At 43.1% G+C, this 27,893-nt stretch overlaps 2 protein-coding genes and 1 long non-coding RNA gene across 5 annotated transcripts in view; 1 reads left to right on the forward strand and 2 right to left on the reverse strand.

The window, feature by feature from the left end:
* The window catches only part of LOC310636369, a 431,277-nt gene that overhangs the window by 338,961 nt on the left and 64,423 nt on the right, over nt 1-27,893 (reverse strand). The window lies entirely within an intron of this gene.
* Nucleotides 3,902-21,686, reverse strand: RPUSD3 (RNA pseudouridine synthase D3). The gene is made up of 9 exons (XM_083352038.1): nt 21,426-21,686; nt 16,883-17,022; nt 14,997-15,041; nt 14,274-14,370; nt 12,735-12,842; nt 12,509-12,593; nt 11,934-12,060; nt 6,953-7,092; nt 3,902-4,343 (listed from the first exon to the last, which is right to left on the reverse strand). Exons 1-9 carry the CDS (start codon nt 21,500-21,502, stop codon nt 4,137-4,139), a joined length of 1,026 nt encoding a protein of 341 aa, XP_083208164.1. The 5' UTR covers nt 21,503-21,686; the 3' UTR covers nt 3,902-4,136.
* JAGN1 (jagunal homolog 1) lies at nt 21,798-27,086 on the forward strand (the record flags this gene model as incomplete). Of its 3 annotated transcripts, none has more annotated exons than XM_083352910.1 (3): nt 21,799-21,908; nt 24,798-24,852; nt 26,624-27,086. In XM_083352910.1, the coding sequence occupies exons 2-3, from the start codon at nt 24,812-24,814 to the stop codon at nt 27,084-27,086; spliced, it is 504 nt and encodes a 167-aa protein (XP_083209036.1). In that variant the 5' UTR covers nt 21,799-21,908; nt 24,798-24,811. The 3 variants fall into 3 exon arrangements, with proteins under 3 accessions (XP_083209035.1, XP_083209036.1, XP_083209037.1); XM_083352911.1 differs by having other exon boundaries at nt 21,804-21,908; nt 24,801-24,852; XM_083352909.1 differs by lacking the exon at nt 24,798-24,852 and having other exon boundaries at nt 21,798-21,908.

The following is a 27,893-nucleotide window of genomic DNA, read 5'->3' on the forward strand; positions in this document are numbered from 1 at the left end:
GGCACAAGACTGCTTCTTAAATAAATGAGCTTGAAGTTCCCACATATTCTAGCATACTATTTCCATATAAATATATTCTATATATTTCCTACTAGCCCAGGCAGCATACATAAAAGGAACTTGTGTCATGCAGTGGGAAATTCCTCTCTCTCCCAACTCTGCTAAATTTCAGTCTTTCAAATTTTTATAGGTATGCATATTTTTTTCTTAAAATAGGAAAGAATCCAGTCCAAAAATTTATATATTTATAAATTTTATTACAGTCCATAAAGTATGTATTTTAGGTAGTCAAGTATATCTTATTTTACTTTTAACATACTTACATTTAGGTCTTGTAACAGCGTGGTTTGTAAATTCTTTGTAAAACAATAAATTTTACTTTTGTAATCTACCAGTCGAATCCTTGGAGAACAGTTTTAATATTTAAAACCAACAAGTCAAAACCTTTTTCAGTGCTATCAAAAAGAAGAAAACGGGATAATCATTTATAGAAAGTAACAGAAACTGAAGCAAGCATTAGTAATGTTTTCTCCATTAGCAGTTCTTACTACAGTGTGTGTGAGATAGAGCTGTCTATATTCTACATATAGAAATTTCCTTAGAACAGGGGTAGGCAACCTTGGCTCTTTTATAACTCGTGGATTTCAAATCCCAGAATTCCTGAGGAGTTGAAGTCCACGAGTCATAAAAGCGCCAAGGTTGCCCACCCCTGCCTTAGAACAATGATTCTCAACCTTAGCAAGTTTTAAGATGTGTGGACTTCGACACCCAGAATTCTGGGAGTTGAAGTGCACACATTTTAAACTTGCTAAGGTTGAGAAACACTGCCTTAGAACACTAGTAACTTTTAGATGTCCACCATTCTTTACAGAACTACTCTTACAACTAGCAGAACTGCTTCCTCAAACACCCAGATTTATGCAAGCTGTGGTCTTCTGGATGTTACTGGATTCCAACATTAAGCCAATACATTTATAGACATTATATCCATTCTAATTCATAATTTAAGCCACTTTCTGGACAGCAGTTGTCACATTACTGTACATGTTCACGTATAAGCCATACTGCAGATAAGCTGGCCCCTAAAATTTTTGTACATCTTATTTTTCATAATTGGCTTATCTGCATGCCATATATTTTATGGTGTTTGAGTTAAAAATTCAAGGGCTGACCTATCTGCAATTGGGCTTCTACATTGGTATATATGGAATATAAGGGTACTTTAAAAATAATATTACCACATATACTTGCATAACCCAACGAAATTTTGGAACTGTATTTTGGCTCCCCCACTTCTTCGTTTATCCAAGAATGTCTATGGGACTCTTAAGATCAAGTATTTTAGATCTTCAGCCTAACCAAAGTTGCATATAAGTGATATAATTTTTTTCCAGATGTTGCAAACACTATATGCAAGAATAAATTTCAGTTCCTCTTTATTCTCTCAAGTCTAGTGTAACTGAAGACCATCTGCACGTACAACTGGAATAGGTGACTTTTTTATCAAAATAAATTCTAGGTTGTACTTTTTATAGTGGATACCTGGGTGTGGAGAAGAATCTGCAGATGTGTTGCAATTCTTCATGTTATTGTCAGGTAAATAGCTATGATCCTCCAAAGCTCTCCCAGTACGGGTTATCATCATTAATGAGCAAAATGAAAGTGCGCTTGTCCACTTTCTTGGTTGCATCAGGCCTAAGACCAGTGGTGGGATTCAGCTAGGTGAACAACCGGTTCTCTGTGTGGATGCCACTTCTGGAAGTCCATTCTGGGTCTGGGCAACAAAAAATCAGCTACCGATTCTGCCGAAGTGGTGCGAACCAGCTGAATCCCACCACTGTTTAAGACAATACATAACTTGCTGCTTCTTGTCCACTTCTGAACACAACTTAATATTCCTTCTTGTAGCAGAACTTCAGAAGTAAAAAGGTAGAACTTGGTGGCTGGGATAAGATACAGATATGGGCAGTGGTTATGGAAAAGATCCAGGTACTGTCTTTCTCACTTTAAAAGCTTTCTCACCGACTCGAAGCCAAAGATTCCAATTGTTTTTGCAGAGGAAAGCTTTTGCAAAGGCAGATAAACCTCTGGCCCTGCCAGCAGCCTGTGTCCAAAGTCCATACGGCAACCAAGTGGTTTGCAAATTAGCCATGTTTCTCCCTTACAAAACAGGGAGAGAAAATTTTCATGTCAGCAGAAGGCAAACTTTCAAATCACACAGACCCTCCCCACAGAATAATAATGAAAAAGAGCTTGCTGCCAGGGAGAGGAGCCAGGTGTTTGAATACATCTACTTATTTTCAACTTGTGAGAACTGCAAAACTTACAAGCTTGCTAACGCCTGTGGTCCAGAAATGATAAAAAGAGGCAAAAAAATGAGGAACATTAGGTGAAGCTTCTGCTGTATATCACTGGTTGAAATTTAATAATTAAAAGCCTAGGAAAAATAAACTGTGTTTTATTGCTCTTGCTCTATCCCTTGATTAATATTTACCTTTTGCGCTTAATAATGACATCTAATCCAAGCAACATCAACAGAGCACATGTTAGTCACCAGGACGACTCTGAAGTAATTTGCATCCTGAAAACTAATTAAAATGTTTTATGAAACGCTGACATCTTGTAAGGGTAGACTATTTTCAATTTTATTATTTTTAATCTACCAATACAGCACAATAGCAGCTGAAAAAGTTACTGTTGCCTGATCTAAGTCACTCTGAGAACATTTAAGAGCGAATTAGATACTTTTTGACATGAAAACTCTGAGCTCCATGCAACTGAGAACAAGACATAAATATCTGGAATCGGCAGCAACCGCCTACTATACCGTGCACCAAAGAAGTAATTTATGGGCAAAATCATTCTGAAATTCAGAACTCTCCTTTGCATTTTTCAACATGGTAACTCATTTGATAACTAAAAATTGTTGGAAAAGAACATTCCCCTAATTTTTCTCCAGCCGGAGGCTCAGCTTCTTCCTATCCACCTAGCAGCATCAGCCCTAAGATAACACATTTGTGTATTGCTTCTTAATATTGAGAAAATATTAATAGCAACAGTACTTAGACTTATATACCGCTTCACAGTGCTTTACAGCCCTGTCTAAGCGGTTTATAGAGTTAGCATATTGCCCCCAAGAATCTGGGTCCTCATTTTACTCACCTCAGAAGGATGGAAGGCTGAGTCAACCTTGAGCCAGTGAGAATTGAACTGCCGAAGTGCTGGCAACTGGCAGTAAGCAATACTGCAATACTACCTTCTAACCACTGGGCCACCAGGGCGCTTTAAGTACAATTACCTTCACACAACAATATGTAAACTAAATATTAAGAATGCATAAATCCTAATAATAATAAGGTCTGGGTTGCTGTGACACTACCACACATAGGCGTAAAGACTGATGGTTAAAAAATAAATAAATCAGTTCTGTGGGTACAGGAGCAGCTTTTAATAAAAACAAACTAACTCACAAATGTTCACTTTAAAATACCTTTTTAGCCAGATTATACCAGCTAGGTTTTTACTTAAAAATTTCCTTCCTGTCGGTGCTCATCTCCGTTTCAAAGCCGAAGAGCCAGTGCTTGTCCGAGGACATCTCCGTGGTCATGTGGCCGGCATGACTAGACGCCAAAGGCGCACGGAACGCTGTCACCTTCCCACTGTAGTGGTCCCTATTTTTCTACTTGCATTTTTATGTGCTTTCGAACTGCTAGGTTGGCAGAAGCTGGGACGAGTAACAGGCGCTCACTCTGTTATGCGGCACTCGGGATTCGACCCGCCAAACTGCCGACCTTCTGATCGACAAGCTCAGCGTCCTAACCCACTGAGCCACTGCGTCCCCATATATATATATATATATATATATATATATATATATATATATATATATATATGTATGTATGTATGTATATATATATATATGTATGTATGTATGTATGTATGTAAAAGCCTTTTCCTTTTTTTATTGAAAAGTTTTACAATACATTTTTTAAATATATAAAAGCCTTTTCCTGAAGAAGCCAAGTTTTCTTCTGTAACCATGGGAACTTTTCCTTGTGTGGGAGCTCTGCTGCTGGATTTTAAGGCAGCCGCATCCAGCAATGGGTGAATTCAGACAAGTCCTTTGCATACTTTTTTCACTGCGTGCTTCTCTCAGGGGGCAGGTTAAGTCCGAGATTACGAAGGGTCTGGAGGAAGAAAGGAGGAGGGGGGGCCACTAACAGAGTGCGGGAAGAACAGCAACCATCAGGGAGGAGAAGCTGGTGAAGGTGGAGGTGAAGCTGCAAGCGAAACACCACCTGTTCCCGCAACCGGAGCTTTTGCATCAAATGTTCCCCTAGAATCTGCCAAGAGGTTGGGAGAGCAAGAGAAGGAATGGTATCATAAAGAGTTCCTACGTCAATCCTACTTGCAATCGTTATTTTACAGGTACTTCTCGACTTGCGACCGTAATTGACCCCAGAATTAACGATCGTAAGTCACTGCAGTTATTAAGTGGGCCACCGTGTGACTAGGCTTGATTTTATCTCACTTTTTTTTACAGCGGTTGTTAAATGAATGTGATGGTTGTTAAGTGAATGTATTTTACCCAGTGGGCGTTTTTTTTTGCCAGAAAACAGAAGTAACTGCTGGAAACCAATTAAAAAAATGTCAAAAATCGTGTCCCAAAGGCGCTTTTTCAAAAGACAACTGGACTTTGGTTTTCCTTGAAGACGTTTCGCTTCTCATCCAAGAAGCTTCTTCAGTTCTGACTAAAGGGTACAGGATGGAAGGTTTTAAGTCATTTGGCCAGAATTGAAGAAGCTTCTCGGATGAGAAGCGAAACATCTTCAAGGAAAAACAAAGTCCAGTTGCCTTTTGAAAAAGCCCCTTTGGGACAACCCATGACCAGGATGACTGGGAATCTCCACAGACATCAAAAATGGTGTTACGAGACTCCTCATAGACATTTAGAGAAACAGCATCCAGAGACCTCAACAGCTCTGTATGGACATCACCTATATCTCAGTTCTTGGAAAGCATCCTCACTTTAAGTGTTCGTAATTGTATTAGACTGGACGATGGTGCCGCTAACTGATCTTAGCAGCCAAGTTAATGAAAGGAAAACAGTATGCCAACTTCTAAGCATGGGAAAATGAAATGGGAAAACAAAAAATGGAAGCCTCTTATCGCTACAGGAGTGTGTCTGTTTTTCAACTTAACTTGGCAGCTTCTCTGACAGCTGCTCTCCAATCAACCCTGATCAACTCCCGTATCTGAACTGTTTGAGCAAATAACCAGGGACAGAAGCTGGGCCTGTCTAAATAAAAAGCATCCCGTGTTCTGCCACTGAGCTACTCCCTTCCCCAAACATCACTTCTGAAGTTATAAAAGTCCTTATTATTTCCTGCCTTTTATCTATAGAGCACTCAAAGGTAAACAGTCTAAATTATTATCAGCTAACATGCAATTGCCTTTATTGGTGGTGCAATTCAAAAAAGACATGGTTGGAAGGGACAGGCTTAATTCCTCTATTGAAAATGGAAGGAGAAATAAATTTATTTCTGGAAGAAAGGCACTCCGTTGCTTGCAAGTGGCCAAGGAGAAGCTCCTTTCTCCTATATCTCACAACTGGGCCACTGAGAGTATTATTTATAGCCACAAAATATACAAATAAAGTAAGACTGAGGTTCAGACCAAATCTTGTTACAGCCTCTAAAGGATTTCAGAATGTGGATGGAAGCCAATGTAATGCAATTTGTCACTTTGGAGAAACAGTCCCAAAGGTGCTTTTTCAATAGGCAACTGGACTTTGGTTTTCCTTGAAGATGTTTCACTTCTCATCCAAGAAGCTTCTTTGGTTTTGACTGAAAGGTGCAGGATGGAAGGATTTCAATCATTCAGTCAGAGCTTAAGAAGCTTCTTGGATGAGAAGTGAAATGTCTTAAAAGGGAAAACAAAGTTCAGCTGCCTTTTGAAAAAGCACCTTTGGGACAACCATGACCTGGATGACTGAAGCTCTCTCTAGACATCTGTTCTGTTCCAGCCTACGACCTGCCCTGTTTGAATGTCAGGGACAACCCCTTTTTATAGTCAACAGGCTGGAAAAACCCAACCAAATTTATTTACAAAGAAATCAAAAGTTCAAACAAGAGTTAAACAGGAATAACAGACCAGGACTCTAGCAGAAGATCTTCAAACGGTTGCCTTCAGCAACCAGCACCTCCCACACCTTCCCCTTTTATCAGCAGTCCCAAGGCGTGGCTTCTCATTGCCTTCTCCTCCTCTCACTGAGTTGTCTCATTGCCTTTCTCTGTTCTGCTCTGCTGGATTGCCTCCTGCTCCTAGTGTCCCTGAATAGATCCAGCTGTGAATCATCTACATCCAATACCTCGTGCTCACAGGGCTGAGTCTGATGAGGAACATGACGGGAGGGGCCAGGCTGACAGTCCTGCAGTGCATCAGAGCCTCCCTCTGACACCAAAGGCTCTCCAAACCCCTTCTCTTCCTCCTCCTCTTCAGAATCATCGGACTCAGCTGCCGATATCTCAGGCTGATGCTGAATCACAACATCAAAAATTGTGGTTATGTGAGTGCGGGATGCTGAAAATGGCTGTTAGGCGAGTTAGCCAAGCAACCAAAATGCAATCACATGATGGCGTTTGCAATGTCCCACAGTCAAGTGACAACTGTTTCATGATGGTTTTGTCAAAAACCAGCACTTAACATCTGGCTTTGGTTATAGCAAAGCTATAACCACAGCAAAACATTGTTTCGCTTAAAGACCTTGGATTCACTTAACAACCACTACAACCACTATAAAATTGGGTCGGTCACACAACTCCCCCATTTTATGACTGTCACATCATACAAGGGGCAGGCTCCATTATGGTGGTATGTTGAGGACTACCTGCATAGAATATCTCTACGTGTCTCAAACTCCAGGACCAGCATCCATTTTGCAATTTGGTACCTGTGTCCGAGGTGGACTCTCCTCAGCAGACAAGAGAAAGGGTTCTCCAAGAACTGTTCCCACCCGAGGAGAATACACATGATCGCCTAGCACTGGGCTGAGGATCAACGTCACGTGTACCTGCAGCTGGTTCCGAAAGGCTGCCATAGAGAATATAAGAGAAGAAGAACAACAATTTAGAGCTGGCTATTCCCACCAAGAAACATCAACTCCAATTCCAACGGTTCGGCAGGACCTGCTAAGCTTGCTTTTTTTTTTAAGGGATTTATAATAGGGTCTACACATGGCATTCAAAAATAGGATAAAATAAAAACAATAACACGTCCTCATTCTATCCCAATCCTCTGCCCAAAAATATGATCATCTACACCGGGAGAAAAAAAAGCACTCAAAAGGTCAAGTCTTAATTACATGGGGGTTTTTCCTCCCCCCCCAGCATGCATTTTGCAAAGTGTTTGGAAATAAGTGAGAGGAAACAACAAAGTGATGGAACGTGGGGAAAAAAAACACAGGAAGAATAAGAGCAGGTAATTTGGGGTAGAGTTGTAAGAGAAAGAGCAAAGAAAGAGCATTAAAATCAGAGACAGATGACAGAAATATAAGAGGTACCGGAAAAACGTAATAGTCAACTTGCCAGAGAAGCTCCATCCTCTATATAAATGAGGACACTGTCAAATTCCATTTAGTTTGTGGGAAATCAGGTAAAAATAACAGGTTTCTGTACAATCATGAGAATCAGAACTTGATTCCTAAGTTTCTTTGCTTGTTTTTAAAGGTCACAAATGCCAAACTGCTTGACTTATGACTGTTCAAGATTACAATGGCCTCAAAAAGGATGCTTTACAGCCCATAAAGCAGGCGTCATAAAATGCTACTCCCCACCTTGTGGTCATGTGACCTGACCAATTTCTGGTGCTTGGCAACCAGTGCTCATTTGCAACCAGTTGCCAAGCACCCTCCAATCATGGGACTGCCATTTGCAATCTTCTTGGGAGGCAGGGAACATTGCAAGCAGAGGGGATGGGGGTGAACTGAAATCCTTCTGTGGGGTACAAGAACTGAGCTCAAATCAGCCAGCTGAAGGATTTCTCATGCATGCATGAAGGGGAGGGAAAATCCTAAAGATTTCAGCTCTGTTCCTGCAGCTCGAGGAAGGATTTTCCCTCTGTGCACAGAGGGAAGGGAAACTCTCTTATTGGGTTGCAGGAAGATTTGTGAGCGAAAGGGCTGCCTGCCAGGAGGATTTCAGTTTCGTACAGAACTGAATTCCTCCTGGCAGGCACATCGTTTTGCTCCATCTTCTTAACAATGCAGGAGATTGCTTAATGGCTGCTATCAGAGTGCTGGGACTGTGGTTGCTGAGCAAGGCAGTCATGTGGGCATCTTGCTTAACAACTGTTTTATTCAATGACTGAGATTGGGAATTGCAACCAGGAACTCCATCACTAAGCAATCCAGTCATAAGAGAGACGGTCATGCAGCCGTGCCAACTTGCAATGGCTGTTCCAGCAATTCCTGTTGCTGCCATTAAGTGAATCCTGTATGGTTGCAGCATCCCACAGTCATGTGATTGCCATTTGCGACCTCCTGCAAGCTTCCTCACTGGTTGTCAGAAGTCAGCAGGGAAGTTGGCAAATAGTGATCACATCACAACTTTGAGCTGGTTGCCGAGAGTCCAAACAGCAATCATTTAACTGCAGCGCATTAAGCACCCTTATAACTTCTAATGGTGACTGAATGAGTGGCCATTAAACGAGGACTACATGTCATCCTGAGAGTTCTGACAAAACGTGATCCACTGGAGAAGGAAATGGCAACCCACTCCAGTATCTTTGCCATGAAAACCCTATGGACAGTACCAAAAGGCAAAACGATATGACGCTGGAAGATGAGCCCCTCAGGTCGGAAGGCGTCCAATATGCTACTGGGGAAGAGCAGAGGGCTAGTACTAGTAGCGCCAGAAAGAATGAAGCGACTGGGCCAAAGCCGAAAGGACGCTCAGCTGTGGATGTGTCTGGTGGTGAAAGGAAAGTCCGATGCTGTAAAGATTTTTTCTCCATAGGAACCTGGAATGTAAGATCCATGAATCAAGGAAAGCTGGACGTGGTCAAACAAGAGATGACAAGATTGAACATCGACATCTTAGGTATCAGCGAACTAAAATGGACAGGAATGGGTGAATTTAATTCAGATGACCATCAGGTATACTACTGCGGGCAAGAATCCCTCAGAAGAAATGGAGTAGCTTTCATAGTCAATAAAAGAGTAGGAAAATCAATACTGGGATACAATCCTCAAAATGACAGAATGATCTCAGTTCGAATCCAAGGGAAACCATTCAATATCACAGTAGTCCAAGTCTATGCCCCAACCACCAGTGCTGAAGAGGATGAAATTGACCAGTTCTATGAAGCCCTACAGCACCTTGTAGAACTAACACCCAAAAATGATGTCCTTATCATCATGGGGGATTGGAATGCTAAAGTAGGAAGCCAAAAGATAACTGGAATAACAGGCAAGTTTGGCCTTGGAATACAAAATGAAGCAGGGCACAGGCTGATAGAATTTTGTCAAGAGAATACGATGGTCATAGCAAACACTCTTTTCCAACAACCCAAGAGACGGCTCTACACATGGACATCACCAGACGGTCAACACAGAAATCAGATTGATTATATGCTCTGCAGCCAAAGATGGAGAAGCTCTATACAGTCGGTAAAAACAAGACCAGGAGCTGACTGTGGCTCAGACCATGAGCTTCTCCTTGCAAAGTTTAGGCTTAAACTGAAGAAAGTAGGGAAAAGCACTAGGCCACTCAGGTATGAATTAAATCATATCCCTGTTGAATATACAGTAGAGGTGACAAATAGATTTAAGGAATTAGATCTGATAGACAGAGTGCCTGAAGAACTATGGACAGAGGTTCGCGACATTGTACAACAGGTAGCAACCAAAACCATCCCAAAGAAAAAGAAATGCAAGAAAGCAAAATGGCTGTCTGAGGAAGCTTTGCAAATAGCTGAGGAAAGGAGGAAAGCGAAAGGCAAGGGAGAAAAACATAGATATGCCCAATTGAATGCAGAATTCCAGAGAATAGCTAGAAGAGATAAGAATGCCTTCTTAAATGAACAGTGCAAAGAAATAGAAGAAAACAATAGAATAGGGAGGACCAGAGATCTTTTCAAGAAAATTGGAGAGATGAAGGGAACATTCCATGCAAAAATGGGCATGATAAAGGACCAAAATGGCAGGGACCTAGCAGAGGCAGAAGAGATTAACAAGAGATGGCAAAATTACACAGAAGAACTATACAAGAATGAGCTTAACATCCCAGATAATCACAATGAGGTGGTCACTGACCTCGAGCCAGACATCCTAGAATGTGAAGTAAAGTGGGCCTTAGAAAGGCTGAGCAACAACAAAGCTAGTGGAGGTGACAGTATTCCAGCTGAGCTATTCAAAATCTTAAAAGACAGTGCAGTAAAAGTGCTACACTCAATTTGCCAGCAAATTTGGAAAACTCAACAGTGGCCACAGGATTGGAAAAGATCAGTTTACATTCCAATTCCAAAGAAAGGCAGTGCCAAAGAATGTTCAAACTATCGCACCATTGCACTCATTTCTCATGCTAGTAAAGTCATGCTTAAAATCCTACAAGCTAGACTTCAGCAGTATGTGGATCGAGAACTACCAGAAGTACAGGCAGGATTTCGAAGAGGCAGAGGAACTAGAGATCAAATTGCCAACATACGCTGGATCATGGAGAAAGCTAGGGAGTTCCAGAAAAACATCTACTTCTGCTTCATTGACTATGCTAAAGCCTTTGATTGTGTGGATCATAACAAACTGTGGCAAGTTCTTAAAGAGATGGGAGTACCAGACCATCTTATTTGTCTCTTGAGAAACCTATATGCGGGTCAAGAAGCAACAGTGAGAACTGGACACGGAACCACTGATTGGTTCAAAATTGGGAAAGGAGTCCGGCAAGGCTGTATACTGTCGCCCTGCCTATTTAACTTATATGCAGAGCACATCATGAGAAAGGCAGGGCTAGATGAATCAAAAGTTGGAATTAAGATTGCTGGAAGAAATATCAACAACCTAAGATACGCAGATGATACCACTCTAATGGCAGAAAGTCAAGAAGAACTAAAGAGCCTCTTGTTGCGGGTGAAGAAGGAGAGTGCAAAACTTGGGTTGAAACTTAACATTAAGAAAACCAAGATCATGGCATCTGGCCCTCTCAATTCCTGGCAAATAGATGGGGAAGAAATGGAGGTAGTGACAGATTTTGTTTTCCTGGGCTCCAAGATCACTGCAGATGGAGACTGTAGCCAAGAAATTAAAAGACGCTTGCTCCTGGGAAGGAAAGCCATGGCAAATCTAGATAGCACACTAAAAAGCAGAGACATCACCCTGTCAACAAAAGTGCGTATAGTCAAGGCTATGGTCTTCCCAGTTGCAATGTATGGCAGTGAAAGTTGGACCATAAGAAAGGCTGAGCGCCAAAGAATTGAGGCCTTTGAACTATGGTGCTGGAGAAGACTCCTGCGAGTCCCTTGGACTGCAAGGCGATCAAACCGGTCAGTCCTAGAGGAGATCAATCCTGACTGCTCTTTAGAAGGCCAGATCCTGAAGCTAAAACTCAAATACTTTGGCCACCTAATGAGAAGGAAGGACTCACTGGAGAAGAGCCTAATGCTGGGAAAGATCGAGGGCAATAGAAGAAGGGGACGACAGAGAATGAGGTGGCTGGATGGAGTCACTGAAGCAGTAGGCGTGAGCTTAAATGGACTCCAGAAGATGGTAGAGGACAGGAAGGCCTGGAGGAACGTTGTCCATAGGGTTGCGATGAGTCGGACACGACTTCGCAGCTAACAACAACAACACATGTCATCCGCTTTTCAGGACAGTTGAATTGCCCACTTTGGGCTGCTGTCCCCTTAGGCCTCCTCTGCTCTACTGAGGCTTTGTAACTCACTTGTCACTGGCTGCAGCTGCAAAAGGGCACAGCCCTCCTTTGAGTCCAGCACTTTGTAGTAAGTCAGTGTCTTTTTTACCTCCTTCATTTTCAGGCTCTTACGAGAAGGGGAAGCCACTGGCACTACCTGTAATCCAGAGAGATATCGGCATTAGCACATGCTCTGACCACCTGTCAAGCACAAAGGATCAAAACCAAGTGTTACACTCCAGGCCAGAAGAATTATTATTCAAGCCTATAAACATGAAACTAGTCAACTAACGGTTAGCACTAAACTGGTGCTAGATAAGTCAACAGAATTTGGGTGGGGGGCCTAGATTGGGATCTCTTATGGTGATGCAAGGATTCCAAACCGATGATGCATTTAATTCCACCCTCCATATTTCTGCTTGCTCTTCTCCCACACCACCTAACTAAATCTGTGCCCATGGCAGGAAGTGCAATCCCAGACTGGCAATATTGGGATTCTTCTGAATCTGTTACCCTCCCTGTCTGGAACAACAGCTAGAAGCCTCCTAGAACCACAATCTAAAACTCCTCCATCCATACCCCCTGTCAGGTATCCCTGCCTTTACCAGATCAAAGCCATGAAGGTCCACCAGCTTGAGGCCTGTATGAATTTCTCCTTCTGTAGCTACTGGAGTCCTGGTAGTAACAGCACTGCAAGGAGAAGGATATCAGGCAATGCTTTGGAAATAATAAGTATACTTGGATTGCAAATTTTCCAACTAAGAAAAGTAGTGATTCCACACTTTCCCATCCATCCCCCAAACAGGAAAACAATAGAAAATGTTTTCTCACCAGTAAGTAGCAACTGGATCTTTTTTCTTCTTACGCTGAATATAAAAATCTTGGAGATATTGGGTGGTGTTTGGGCAACTTGACAGCAGAACAAGTCCAGAACCTTCCCTACAAAAATGCAAAGTCTTTTTAAAACATCCATCTAACAAGAGCTATTAATAAATCTCACTGAATGAAAAACTAAGGCTTTGTTGAGACTACTCAACTAAATTTATAGTCATGAACTTTGGATATTTTCCATTCTAAAATGCAGCCTGAGTTTACATCATATCATGAGTCATGGTTGGCTTAGCCCATAATCCTGGATAATCATATAACTGGCTTGAATATACTAAGCAAATCAGACAAACTCGACTTATAACCAATTAAGCCCATAATTATGTTGTAATGGCCATTTAGTGGGTCACCATGTGACATACCCAATTTTATGACCCTTTTTGTAGCAGTCAGTAAGTGAATGCAATGGGATTAAACAAATGTGATACCATGTTTCCCCAAAATTAAGACCCAGTCTTATTTTTTTTTGCCTCCAAAAGAGGCACTAGGTCTTAATTTCGGAGAACGTCTTACCTTAGGACCACCACAGCCAGGCCTCCCACATCCCAACACCTGTCGCGCTGTTGCTTGACTTCTTCTGCGGCCGCTTGTTGTCACTTGTGGCCGGACGCCATACGGCACATTGTGCTGTTGCCGCTAGTCAAGGCAGGAGGCCGCATGGTGCTATGCGCCATTTCTGCTATTCGCGGCAGGATGCATGACTCTTCGGGCTGTTTCTGCTGCTCGCGGCAGGATGCCACACAGCGCTTTGGGCCGTTTCTGCTGCTCACGGCAGGACACTGCATGGCTTTTTGGGCTGTGTCTGTCAGCAGCAGAAAAGGCCCAAAGAGTCATGTGGCGCCCTGCTGCGAGCAGCAGAAATGGCGCAAAGCACCATGCGGCATCCTGCTGTGAGCAGCAATGGCCCAAAGCACTGTGCAACCTCCTGCTGCAAGCGGTGGCACTGGCGTGGCGTGCCACACGGCTTGACAAATGTCGGGGCGGTCCTACCGGTAAGCGAGTACGAGGTGTGTGGGGCAGCTTCATCCTGCCTATCCCCGCCCTAGCTTAATTTTTAGGCATGCACCTTGCCCCAAAACTAGGGCTTATTTTTGGAGGGCTTATATTAGGCCCACCCCCAAAAATCAAGCTAGGGCTTACTTTTTGGTTGTGTCTTACTTTCAGGGAAACATGGTAGTTATTAAGTAAACCCATTGTTTCTATCTGGCATTTTTTGCTGGAAAACAGAAGTAAACACCAGTTTGCATGCTGATTGGGAAATTCTGGGAGTTGAAGTCCACAAGTCTTAACGTTGCCAGGGTTGGAGACCCCTGATTAAGGGCATCAAATGATGGCCTACGAAGAAGCAACATCACTTTTACAATTAAGCAGACTAGATGATGGAAGATAAGTAGTATGTGCACATATTAATTCATGATATCCTGACATAGCTTTCATCTATCACTTTTACATTTCCCCTGGAACTAAGATTCAGCTACTTACTTTTCTGGAGCTTTGATCACCTGGAGATCTTGTGGGAGATTTAGATTCTGGCTTAGCTGTGGCAGAACAGATTGCAAAGTCAGGTCTTCTGGCTTGCCTGTTGGAGGAAGAGAGAGGCTATCAATGGCACACATTTCAACCAAATCTTGTTTACCTCTCCTTCATTTGTAAGAGTTTTTTTTCCCTTACTAATGGAGGTCTGCTTGTCCTCCAGATTAAAATTAATATCAGTTCCCAATTTATTTGAAGAAAAAAAAACTATTATTTTCACATTTCTCCTAAATTTGCAGAACAGTGCTAAACAGCCAATGTGCAAATACCTTCACTGATTTATTTATTATTATTTTTTATTTTAATTCCATTTATATCCCGCCCTTTTCCGAAGACTCAGGGCGGCTTACAAGCTTAGCAGTAGCCTTCATTCTATGTATATGCCTGCTTATTAGGGCTTTCACACACACCCCAAGCGGCATTATTACAAAGTCAGCTTAATTGCCCCCAACAATCTGGGTCCTCATTTTACCTACCTCGGAAGGATGGTAGGCTGAGTCAACCTTGAGCCTGGTGGGATGCGAACCTGCACTAATTGCAGGCAGCTGGTGTTACTTACGGAGGCATTAGCCCACCGCTCCACCAAGGATAAAGAATGCTTCATCATTTCATTTATAAGAAAAGTATCCAAGGCAGCTATTCCATGCCCCATTCAATCACAGGACTGCATACCTGATATAGGAATACCGCAAGGTTTGTTAATGGCCACAAGTGTACCTGAAATACAAAATTGAAAGGACAAATGGCAATGAGTTCAAAGCAATTCCAGAACAGGCTTACAGATTACTCCACAATTCAAAACAATGGTATAGTAGGATTGTATAATTCACAGGTTATGGTGGGTTGGCTTTGGGGGAGTGGCTATGGCTATTTTATTACACTTCACAGTTCCCGTGTTCATTCCTTTCTTCCCATTTTCTTTTAAAATCAGGGGAAGGAGAAAGAGAATATATAGACATTTGAAAAAGGTACAAAGTAACTTAAGTTGCAGTCTCTGTCAGTGTCCTATATAGGCTGTCCTTATTTAGCAATTACATGTGGGGCTGACAAATTGGTTGTTAAGCAAAACAATTGCTAAAATGAAATCCCATCTGGGCAAATGATTTTACTTCAACTTTTTTCTGCTTTACAGTTCTGTGAAGGACGTAAATGCAAGTCTTGGTCCTAAAGTTACTTTCTCATCACTGTGGTAACTGAATGATGCTAAACGAGGACTGCCTGTATCAGCAGAAAGGATTCCATTGCAAATGCTCGTGAATGACATAAATATCTACGTCTATTTCTTTTTTTTCAACAATAAAAACCACTTTTGATATTCCACTACAAAGTTTAGAATCCTGCAAGTCCGAGTATACATACAGGTAGTCCTCGACTTACAACCATTCGTTTAGTGACTGTTCAAAGTTACCAAGTTAGCACTGAAAAAGTGACTTACAGCAGGACCGTTTTCCACCCTTACGATAGTTGCACATTCCTATGGTCACTTGATCAAAACTCAGATGCTTGGTTCATATTTATGAGGATTGCAGTGTGTCCCGGGATCGTGTGATCCACTTTTGTGACCGTCTGAGAAGCAAAGTCAATGGAGAAGCCAGATTCACTTAACAACCGTGTTACTAGCTTAACAACTGCGGTGATTCACTTAACAACTGTGGCAAGAAAAGTCGTAAAATAGGATCAAAGCTTACTTAACAACTGTTTTGCTTAGCAAGGGGAATTTGGGGCTCAACTGTGGTCATAAGTTGAGGATTAACCGTATGCCAAGATTCAACATACTGAACTATGATTTGCTCAACCGCATCATTTACTTAATAAACCATACTGGTTGAGATCGCACAACACAGTAAACCAAGATCAAGCCACATTATAGCTTAGCATCTTCAAACTAGGTCATATCCCTCCAATAGTCTTCAACAGACCTGTGCGCCACCAAACAGGAAGAAGCTTCCTAATTTATTTATTTAATTTGATTTATATACCGCCCTTTCCCGCAGGACTCAGGGCGGTTTACAGGGTATTTAAAACAGGAAATACAAAAGTTAAAAACAATTAAAAATAATTACAACAGTCCCTGAAAAAGTAAAAAAAAAACCAATTAAAATTAAAATTAAAATTCTCAGCCTGGGCCAGAGAGCTCGAAGAGCCAGGTCTTCAGGTCCCGGCGGAATGAACGGAGGTCATCAAGTATGGTAGCATATTAAAAGCTCAATAATAGTCCAGTTGCCCTACTGGAGCCAAGCAGATGTTTCTGGGAAAAAGGACAAAGCCAATGTGAAGGCAAAAGTTTGCCACTCCTTAGCTGCTGGGTATCCATTTGGGATATTACATGAAGGTCCTGTCCCCTCCTCTGCCCGTTCGAATCTCCTGCCCTTCGGTTTCAATCTTTGCCCATAAGTTCCAGTACAAGAATGATCGATCAGGCCTTCCAAATGTTGTTGGGGTCTACTTACCATAATACCCAGCTGGCACAGCTAACCGAGGATGATAGGAATTTGAATTCAGCAATATCTGCAGGGTTCCCTACCATCGGCTCAAGAATTGTGAGAGAACAGACCTACCATCCGCATGTACTATAGACGCTTCCAATAGTTTCAGCAACGAACCAGGCTCCAGTGGCTTTAACGGTTTCAAGTAGTTTATTTTCCTGGGGGTTTCTCTCATTGACTTGTCTAATTTTTTTAGCTTCAGCAAGTGATACCTAAGTCAAATGAAAATCGTTAGGAAAAAAAATGCTTGTATTCTAAGCCAGCTATTATCTTCACATTCATTCTCTTTTTTTCCAATAATTATTATCTTTTAATCTAGATCGGGGGTCTTCAAACTTGGCCCCTTTATGACTTGTGGACTTCAACTCCCAGAATTCCTCAGTCAGGCACGCTAGCTGAGGAATTCTGGGAGTTGAAGTCCACAAGTCATAAAAGGGCCAAGTTTGAAGACCCCTGGGTTACACCATTATGGGTTCACTAGTTTGCTATCTGCAACCTTAGCAGGGAGATTGCGACAAGGAAGGTCGATGGAGGAAGCCAGAGTCACTTAATGACTGCATGATTCACTTAACAACCATGGCTTCATGACAGCATAGTTTAGGGTTCTAAATTCCAGTCTCAATTGTGGTCCTAAATTTAGGACTACCTATCTACAATTCAAGGCTCCTTTCTACTCTTTACTTTGGAACAAGTCCTGCCAGGCTAATTTCTGAATAAATATACATACATAGAAACTACTGCTATGGACAATTAACTCTGAATTGGAACAAAAGCAAAATCTTTTGAACAACTTCTTTTGCGTATGCTTGGACTATCAATCTGTCATGTCACACAATAGCTTGCTTTTCCTTTTCTTTTTTCATTGTCATCTTAAATGTAAGTTTTTCCTTGACTCTAACTGTGAAGAGAATGTACAGTTTTGCCCCAGAAATGCAGTACTGTGCTTTTTAGGATTTCATCCTAAATAATACATGGATCTGACATTTGTGAAAAGTCAGCATTTTTAGCAGTTACGGATTGATTTTATGAAAGCTTGGTAGGGTGAGGAATTTCCTTAAGCATATTAACGGGAAAGAGGAAAAAAAAACATTGGTTAGCCCTACTAAAAGGAAGGTTAATTATAGTCAAGTGGATACACATGGTCAATTTTGAAGAGCCCCCTGATCTAGATGAATACCTTACCACCACCATTCTTGGTAGTTGACTGGTTCAAAATTGGGAAAGGAGTCCGGCAAGGCTGTATACTTTCGCCCTGCCTATTTAACTTATATGCAGAGCACATCATGAGAAAGGCAGGGCTAGATGATTCAAAAGTTGGAATTAAGATTGCCGGAAGAAATATCAACAACCTAAGATACGCAGATGATACCACTCTAATGGCAGAAAGTGAAGAAGAACTAAAGAGCCTCTTGTTGCGGGTGAAGCAGGAGAGTGCAAAACTTGGGTTGAAACTTAACATTAAGAAAACCAAGATCATGGCATCTGGCCCTCTCAGTTCCTGGCAAATAGATGGGGAAGAAATGGAGGTAGTGACAGATTTTATTTTCCTGGGCTCCAAGATCACTGCAGATGGGGACTGTAGCCAAGAAATTAAAAGACGCTTGCTCCTCGGAAGGAAAGCCATGGCAAATCTAGACAGCACACTAAAAAGCAGAGACATCACCCTGTCAACAAAAGTGCGTATAGTCAAGGCTATGGTCTTCCCAGTTGCAATGTATGGCAGTGAAAGTTGGACCATAAGAAAGGCTGAGCGCCAAAGAATTGAGGCCTTTGAACTGTGGTGCTGGAGAAGACTCCTGCGAGTCCCTTGGACTGCAAGGCGATCAAACCGGTCAGTCCTAGAGGAGATCAATCCTGACTGCTCTTTAGAAGGCCAGATCCTGAAGCTAAAACTCAAATACTTTGGCCACCTAAAGAGAAGGAAGGACTCACTGGAGAAGAGCCTAATGCTGGGAAAGATTGAGGGCAAGAGAAGAAGGGGACGACAGAGAATGAGGTGGCTGGATGGAGTCACTGAAGCAGTAGGCGTAAGCTTAAATGGACTCCAGAAGATGGTAGAGGACAGGAAGGCCTGGAGGAATGTTGTCCATAGGGTCGCGATGGGTCGGACACGACTTCGCAGCTAACAACAACAACAAATGCTCATCAAAAGTTTCACATAAAGGGGAAACCTGTGGCAGCCTAGATGTTGCTGTATAGCAGTGAGTGTTTCGATCTGCAGAGCAGCAATCTCCAAAGAACCATGACTTCCTTCATGGTATATAAGAGATCAAGTGAGTGTGCAGCAACAGCAATAGCACTTACACACATATACCGCTCCATAGTGCTTTACTAAGTGGTTTACAGAGTCAGTGTATTGCCCCCAACAATCTGGGTCCTCATTTTACCGACCTTGGAAGGCTGAGTCGGCCTTGAGCAGGTCAGGATTGAACTCCTGCCAGTCAGCAGTTGAATTAGCCTGCAATACTACATTCTAACAATGCCCGGAGAGGAGAGGCGTTTTAATGTGAATGTAGTCAATCAGGGGTCTTCAAACTTGCTTATGCTGGCTGAGGAACTCTGGGAGTTGAAGTCCACAAGTCATAAAAGGGCCAAGTTTGAAGACCCCTGCAGTAAATTAATAAGAACTACTCTAAAGGATCATTCCATACTAATTTTGAAACAAAGTTGGCATCATTGACTTCCTCCGTCTTGAAATTCTCACAGGGCAGCTAGGTGTTTTATTATTTATTTATTTATTTATTAAATTTTTATACCGCCCTTCTCCCGAAGGACTCAGGGCGGTGTACAGGGCAATAAATATCGAAATACAAAATACAAAAGTTAAAAAAGATTAAATAATGAAGCTGGGCTGAAAAAAAGAGCTTTCTAAACCTGTTAACATGAAGAAATTTTAGAAACATCCAGGCTTAGAACTGGAAGCTGATGTAAATACATATGGATTTGCTATTCTCTCTTCATTTTCAAACCAGGTAACAAGAATGGGCTATATATAAATGAAACAGCCATTCTTGTATTTCAATGTATTTCTAAGAAAATTTGAATTACGACGACAGCCATTCAGTACTTTCCTTGCTCAACTCCCATCGATTTCATTCATGAATTTACTTGGAGAGGCAGACAAAAGTAGCTCAAGGTAAACAGCTTCTCATTTATAAACCTGGCGAAGGAAAAAAACTATCCTGCACATCAATGTTTCTCAACCTTTGTTAACTTGAAAATGTGTGGACTTCAACTCACAGAATTCCCCACATAGCTGGCAGGGGAATTCTGGGACCTGAAGCCCACACATCTTCAAGCTAGCAAGGTTGAGAAACATCGATGTACATGCTTGCAAGGTTGGTGCAATAAACAGATCCAGACGAAGTCCAAAAGATAGCTGGCTCGAATTGTCTCTCGGCTACTTTTCCTCTAATAGGAGAACTTCCAGCCATTCGGGAGGTATCTCTGCAGGTCCCTCGTGGTGAGAAATGCAGACAAGGGATGTCGCCACTGACGGAGCGTACTTCATCTCTCGCAGCATCTCTTGCTAGCATGCTAGCATGCTTGTTGAGCTTCTTCTGCCTGTCACATGTCTATGGAGATTCTCAGTCATCCAGGTCCAGGCAAAATTAGTGCAGGTTCGAATCCCACCAGGCTCAAGGTTGACTCAGCCTTCCATCTTTCCGAGGTAGGTAAAATGAGGACCCAGATTGTTGGGGGCAATAAGCTGACTTTGTAATAATGCCGCTTGGGGGGGGAGGCAAAAGCCCTAATAAGCAGGCATATACATAGAATGAAGGCTATTGCTAAGCATATTTGATTTGTGCTTTAAATTGTAAGCCGCCCTGAGTCTTCAGAGAAGGGCGGGATATAAATGGGATTAAAAAACAACAACAAAAACAAAACAAAACAAGAAAGTCCAGTTGCCTCCTGAAAAAGCACCTTTGGAACAACCATGACCTGGATGACTGAGAATCTCCATAGACATTTAGCCATGCACTTTGGGATGAAGCCCCTTCGAATGGGGCAGGAGTATGAAAGGATTTCCAGAAAACGTTGCAGACGACAGGAACCATTTGCGCTTCAGTTTGAGATGCAGACCACACAGACTCATCCTCAACAGCCTGTGCCGGTCTTCAACACAGGGCAAAAAACATCTTGCAGCCAAGAAAGCTCCACACACATTTGCACTGCTCAGGTGACCCCCCCCCTCCCCAGGGCATAGCTAAACCTCCAAATGGCCTCAACGACTCTCTAAAAGGATCCAAATGACCAGCTGTCTGCAAGGAGTATAAATCTTTCCATTCCCCCCACCATCCAGTCAGAGCTGAAGAAGTTTCTTGGATGAGAAGCCAAACGTTTTTCAAAGAAAAAAACAAGAAAGTCCAGTTGCCTCTTCAAAAAGCACCTTTGGGGTGTTCTGCCTGTCAGGCACCACACCGACAGAAGCCCCGGCAGAAGAAGGCGAGTTAAGGTGCTAAACTTGGCCCTTTTATGACCTGTGGACTTCAACTCCCAGAATTCCTCAGCTCGCGTGCCTGGCTGAGGAATTCTGGGAGCTGAAGTCCACAGGTCATAAAAGGGCCAAGTTTGAAGACCCCCTGTGCTAATGGAAACTGACCAGTTTTCTTACCAAGCAGGCGGGGTGCTGAAATGCGCGCGCAGCCTACCGCGCGCGCAGCCCGCGCGGCGGAGGCTAATCCTGAACATCCCGAGCGCGCGGCGAACGACTCGGCAGCATCTACTGGATGGTAGACAGACCTGCGACGACTGACTGTTAGAGGCGCGGTCGCTGCTGGGAGATGTAGTTTCCTGCGAGAGAGCAAATGTCGTATAGCACCGCCTCTTTTTCCCCTGTTTATAAAAAAAAATAAATAAATCAGGAAGGCCCGCCCGTCCGAGGAACAGAACAGCCACTGACTGAAGTACCAATGCGCGGGAGGCGGAGCTCCAGAAACAACACGTTAGCAGCACATGCGAACGCATGCGCTCTTTGCCTTGGCTGTCGCTTTCTGCCCTTCGTGAAGATGGCTTCGCGCGCGGGACCTCGAGCCACGGGAACCGATGGCAGCGACTTCCGGCACCGGGAGCGCGTGGCTCAGCATTACCAAATGAGGTGGGGTGGGGTCGCGCTCATGCACCCGTTAGGAAGCCAATTTCCCCCCCCCCCCTTTCCCGTCTTTAAACCTGCATGTTGCAGCATCGGGAGCTGCCGCTTTCCTGCCTGCCCTGTCGGATCCGTGCTCTGCAACCGACTCGACAGGACGATTGTCGTTAGCTGCTCCTACCGATCATTGAATTGGTGGCTTCCTCTAAAATGAGAGTCAGTTAGTGCATTTCTCCCCCCCCCCCCCACTTCTTTATATAAGTTCCTTTCCCCAAAGGTAAAAGGCGGGAGATAAAGCACGCTGCTCGATTGCATTTGAATGATGATTGCATTTTTCCTTAGATTGCATTCTCGGTGGCTTATCCTCTACGGCACAAGCCTCTGACCGAAGGAACTGGGTTGTTTTAATTGAGGATATCTGCAAAAATACACAGCAGGTAGCGGTGACAACTATTTAGCTGAGGTGATAAGAGCTAAGCAGGATTAGTACTTGAGTGGAAAATCACCAGGATCTCTCTCTGGGCTGTAGAGGAGCCTGAAAAGTTGAAAAGCTTTCTAGAAGAAATAGTAGCCAAACACACTCTTATTATTGCCCAGATAATGTATCTTGGAGGTCAGCCAGATTTGATTTGCCTGGAGGACGACTTCATCTATAAGATGCTCTTGCAAGGTTTGAATGAGAAATGCCTTTGTTAAACCAATGAAGCCAATTCTCTAGATCTAAAAGAAGTTTATTGGGAGAAGAAAACAAGGGTGGCAAGTATCACCTAGACCAGGGGTAGGCAACCTCGGCTCTTTTATGACTCATGGACTTCAATTCCCAGAATTCCTGGGCCAGGAATTCTGGGAGTTGAAGTCCATGAGTCATAAAAGAGCCGAGGTTGCCTACCCCTGACCTAGACAGACTTTCAAATGGAACAAATCTATTCAATCCAGCTAACTTAATGTCTTCATTTTCACCACATTTTTGATACTTGTTTCAGAGAGGTTGGCTGGAGAGAGAATCTGGGCCCTCTGCTTCCAAGTTAAGCAGGCCTTCTTTTTTTTCTTGGGCATTGTCCTCTGCTTCTTGGAGTAGAGATCCTTGTCTTAAAGTATCTTTATATGTAAACACAGGTTTTAGCAGGATTATTGTTTTATGCAATTCACTTTCAACATGGCAACTTTCTGGAGGAGTCCCTAAGGTTTTCTTGGCAAGCATTTTTGATGTCAAGGGTTCTCTGATGTCATGAGTTTGACCAACCGATTAATGTATTATTTGGTACTTACACCCAAATTACTCACTGATTTATTACATTCTTATCCTGCCTTTATCACTTTATAAGTATCTCAAGGTGGAGAACATATATAATGCGCCTTCCTCCTCCTATTTTCCCCACAACAACAACCCTGTGAGCTGAGTTGGGCTGAGAGTGAGTGACTGATCAGGTCACCCAACCAACCAGCTTTCATGCCTAAGGCAGAAATAGAACTCAGAACCCAGCACCTTAACCGCTATGGGTTGCTAGTTGATTGATAAAGTAACTGACTTAGTTTTTACTAATGGCTGAAAAAAGAGGTAAACAAACACGAAAGACAGTTTCTGTCTTTCCAGACCTTTACCATGTTGTTGACTTACTAGATGTTTGAATGGGCACCGTTCTACCATATTGGAAAGTGAGAGATTTGTCATAAGTTTCCTTGTGACATAGGTGCCAGAAGGTGGTGGGCAGGGGTGGAGTTGAAGAGCAGGGTAAATGTGGTTTAGGTAAATACTGTGTACAGCTGTAATTTAGCTGTTGGAGCTTTTTCCATTGCAACATCATTATGTTGGGAAAAACACTCACTGAATGTTTGCTTGTTATGCAATGATAAAAAGCCCTGGGGCTTTGGGAGAAAAATATTTCTCATCAATGCCTCTTGACCTTTCTTGCGGAACAGCCTTTCTCAGGTTAGGACTTTGCCTCAAGGAAGCAAAAGTCTGTCCTGTAGTTCAGAAATGGGTAATGAAGCACCCACTGGCACTTTTTCTTAATAGCTGCCAGGTTGTCTGCAGTAGCTGGATATATTTTTTTGGAAGATTATTTTAAATGAAATAAAGGGAAGCCCCTATTGAAAATAAGTACCAACTTTATTTATACAGATAGTCCTCGACTTGCAACCACAATTAAGTCCCATTTTCTAAGCAAGACAGCCTTTCTCAGGTTAGGACTTTGCCTCAAGGAAGCAAAAGTCTGTCCTGTAGTTCAGAAATGGGTAATGAAGCACCCACTGGCACTTTTTCTTAATAGCTGCCAGGTTGTCTGCAGTAGCTGGATATATTTTTTTGGAAGATTATTTTAAATGAAATAAAGGGAAGCCCCTATTGAAAATAAGTACCAACTTTATTTATACAGATAGTCCTCGACTTGCAACCACAATTAAGTCCCATTTTCTAAGCAAGACAGTTGTTAAAATGAGTTTTGCCCCGTTTTACAAACTTTCTTGCCACAATTGTTAAATGAACTACTGCAGTTGTTAAGGTACAGTCAGGCTTGTCCCAGCTAGATTCTAGGAAAGAACAACACTCCATTTGGTTGAAGCGATGGGCTCTTTTACTAAGCATTGGTGGTTACAGCAAAATCAGGCTAGAATTAAAGTTCACACACAAAAGTTTTCAAACTTTTCATCCTGGTCTTCCCCCCCCCCCTTGACCGGTTCACCTTCGACCAATGATGTGTCACATAGCTGTTTTGAGTATTGCTGGGATGTTTGGTGCAATCCCCATTCCTTTCTCAGGGTTCGTGGCCTTGAAGACTGGAATGGGCTGGTTTCTCGCACCTCTGGTTGCCATCAACCTGTCATCACCTCTTCCCTTTTGGTCTTCTCTACCCCATTCATACTTATTGCCCATTTCCTCTCCTTTACCCCACCGCTTAGCAGTTGATGGCAGGATGCCAACGGGGAGCCAAGAAGAAGATGGCAGACCTGACAGGTAGTAATAATTATTAAGTGAATCTGGCTTCCTCAATGACTTTGCTTAGTCAGACGGTCGCAAAAGGTGATGACATGATCCCAGGACACTGTAACCGTCATAAATACATTTATTTTTATTTATTTATTTTTATTCCATTTATATCCCGCCCTTCTCCGAAGACTCAGGGCGGCTTACAAGCTTAGAAGTAGCTTTCATTCTATGTATATGCCTGCTTATTAGGGCTTTCACACACCCCCAAGCGGCATTATTACAAAGTCAGCTTAATTGCCCCCAACAATCTGGGTCCTCATTTTACCTACCTCGGAAGGATGGAAGGCTGAGTCAACCTTGAGCCTGGTGGGATGCGAACCTGCACTAATTGCAGGCAGCTGGTGTTACTTAAGGAGGCATTAGCCCACTGCACCACCAAGGCTCTTAAATGCCTGTTGCCAAGCATCCAAATTTTGATCTCATTACCACAGGGATGCTGCAACGGTCATGTGGAAATCAGCCATAAATCACTTTTTTCCAGTGCCATTGTAACTTTGAATGGTCACTAAACAAATAGTTGTTAAGTTGAGGACTATCTGGGTTTAGATTTTTGTACTGGAGCTCAAGGAGACATACAAAATATTCCCGTCTTCCATCCCCCCCCCACCCCAACAGCTCTATTATAAAGTAGGCCCTGGTTGAGGGAGAATGGCTGACTCACAGCCACTCAGGAGTTTCTACGACCAAGAGTGCATTGGAATGTACATCTCTCCAGTTGTCATCCAGCACTTTAAGCCTTATATTTATATTTTATATTTATTAAATTTTTATACCGCCCTTCTCCCGAAGGACTCAGGGCGGTGTACAGGTTAATGCAATAAAATGCCACGCTGGCTGTCATTTTCAAGCAGATATTTACAAAGATGTCTATGAATTCTTTTCACGGTTTCAGAAAATGAATATGGTTAGAATGGTATCCTCAAGTTATGGCTGTGAGGGAACCTGCCCACCACAGTCAAAAATCGGGCCACCCACACGGACGGTTGTCATTAAGCAAATGAATGGCTCACTATCGACCAGTTTTGCCCCAAACTGGACGTAACTGCCGGTTTTTGGCAAAGCTGCTGTAAAACATGGTTATATGACTGCGGGATGCTGCAGACAGCCATAAAGGCAGGCCGGTTGCCAAGCGCCCAAAGTGTGATCATGTGACCACGAGGGTTGTATGCGGCTATCAGAAATTCAAATCTTGGTCGTAAGTACCCTCAAAGGTCCAGCGTAACTCTAAATGGTCACTAATTAACTGGTGGTAAGTTGAAGGATACCTGTATTTGGAAGTGTGTTGGCTACAACTAAAAAGGGCAAAATGAAGCTGAGTTGATAGCATCCATGGAGACTAGGGGAGGCCGTAAAGAGCAACATCACAACTTAGTTTTCAATGAAATTTAAATGAATTTTTCTCATTGCCCTCGATCAAGTCCATTATAGTAGCCGTTTTGTGAAATTTCAGACTTCCAAATGTGTATCCAGTGACTGTAAATATCTGCTTATCCTGCCAGCTCATGCCATTCCTCTGGTATGGCTCCATGAGTGACATGAGGGCAGAGATTTAATGCCATCTCTGATTCATTTCATCTTGTTACCCATAGAAGTTGAGCTTCCTGATTCAACCATTTCAGAAGGCCATTGGGTTTGGAAGGCCTCTCTGATTTTTGTTTCAGTTTTTACAACTCCGACTCCTTTTAGCAGAGGATCAAACTCACCATTCCTCCTTGCGTCTTTTCTCTGCTTTCCACAGCGTCTCTCTCAAGTCTGAGATTAAGAAGCTGATCTACATACAGGTGGCTCTGTGGCTGTTGGTGGCAGCACAGATGTGCGTAGCTCACTTCAAACTTCTACCCCATGACAAGGTGGCCATGCCTTACCAATGGGAGTACCCCTACTTGCTCAGTATCATCCCTTCTCTCTTTGGCCTCTTCTCCTTTCCCCGAAACAACATCAGCTACCTGGTGATCTCCATGATCAGCACTGGCCTCTTCTCGATGGCGCCTCTCATCTACGGCAGCATGGAGATGTTCCCGATGGCTCAGCAGCTCTACCGCCACGGCAAAGCCTACCGTTTCATCTTTGGTTTCTCTGCGGTCTCTGTCATGTATTTGTTGATAGTGGTGGCGGTGCAAGTTCATGGCTGGCAACTTTATTACAGCAAAAAGCTCTTGGACTCCTGGTTTACCAGCACTCAGGAGAAGAAGAAGAAGTAAACAAGGGGTTGGGACTGCATGCATCAACACTCCCTTGGATGGAGGGGTGGGGAAGAGGGAGAGGTCTCCTGAAGGAGAGGTAGATAGTGCTCTTGGGGTTTCTCTCACATTCATACTGAGCAAATGGGAGATCCAGGGGTTCCAGCTGCCTGAATGAACACTGAACCCGGTTTGGTTGTTTTCCAGCTTGTGTGACCTACAACTGGGAGTTATAGGCTTGGGTAGTCCTGCTTTGGAAGGGATTTAGGGGATCGTCCTTCCAAAGGAGAGGCAACTGATACCCTTTAGAGATATGCTTTCCTGGCTTGACTTAGGCAGATGAAACTTGGAGTCTCCTGTTGGTTTGAACAAACCAATATTAAACTATGCCACATGCACTTTAAAAGATTCACCTGTGCACTACCTTGAATTACGCTGTGAAAAATTGGATCCTGGTAGGAACAGGAAAGCAGCACACAGCAAGGCCAGGAACCCTCCCTCCCTCCCTCCCTCCCTCCCTTCCTTCTTTCCTTCCTTCCTTCCTCCCTTCCTCCCTTCCTTCCCTCCCTCCCTCCTACTCCAGAATATTATAGGATCCAACCCTGTCAAGAGATGTGTGTAGTCATACTCCCAGGAGTAGCTACCCTGGTGGTAAGAGCTGCCACCTGATTTTACTCTTTCTCCAGCCCAGGGGACTGGTACATGCCAAGCACTGAGACCTCCTCTGCTGAATTACCCCTCAGCTTAACTTGCCATCTTTCCCTGTAACCAGCCCAACCTTACAGAGCCCGTCCATGTTCCAGAGACTCTTTGCCTTTTCTACAATCT

The sequence above is a fragment of the Vipera ursinii genome, assembly GCF_947247035.1.
Source record: "Vipera ursinii genome assembly, chromosome: 2".
Classification (NCBI taxonomy): domain Eukaryota; kingdom Metazoa; phylum Chordata; class Lepidosauria; order Squamata; family Viperidae; genus Vipera; species Vipera ursinii.

Excerpts from the sequence above, each read along its gene's own strand:
- RPUSD3 (XM_083352038.1), bottom strand. The coding sequence starts at position 21,502 with ATGTTCAGGATTAGCCTCCGCCGCGCGGGCTGCGCGCGCGGTAGGCTG. Across the intron at positions 12,594-12,734 it reads GATCCAGTTGCTACTTACTG|TGCTGTTACTACCAGGACTC; the intron begins GTGAGAAAACAT and ends TTCTCCTTGCAG. Across the intron at positions 4,344-6,952 it reads AGAGTCCACCTCGGACACAG|ATTCTAGGGGAACATTTGAT; the intron begins GTACCAAATTGC and ends ACCTCTTGGCAG.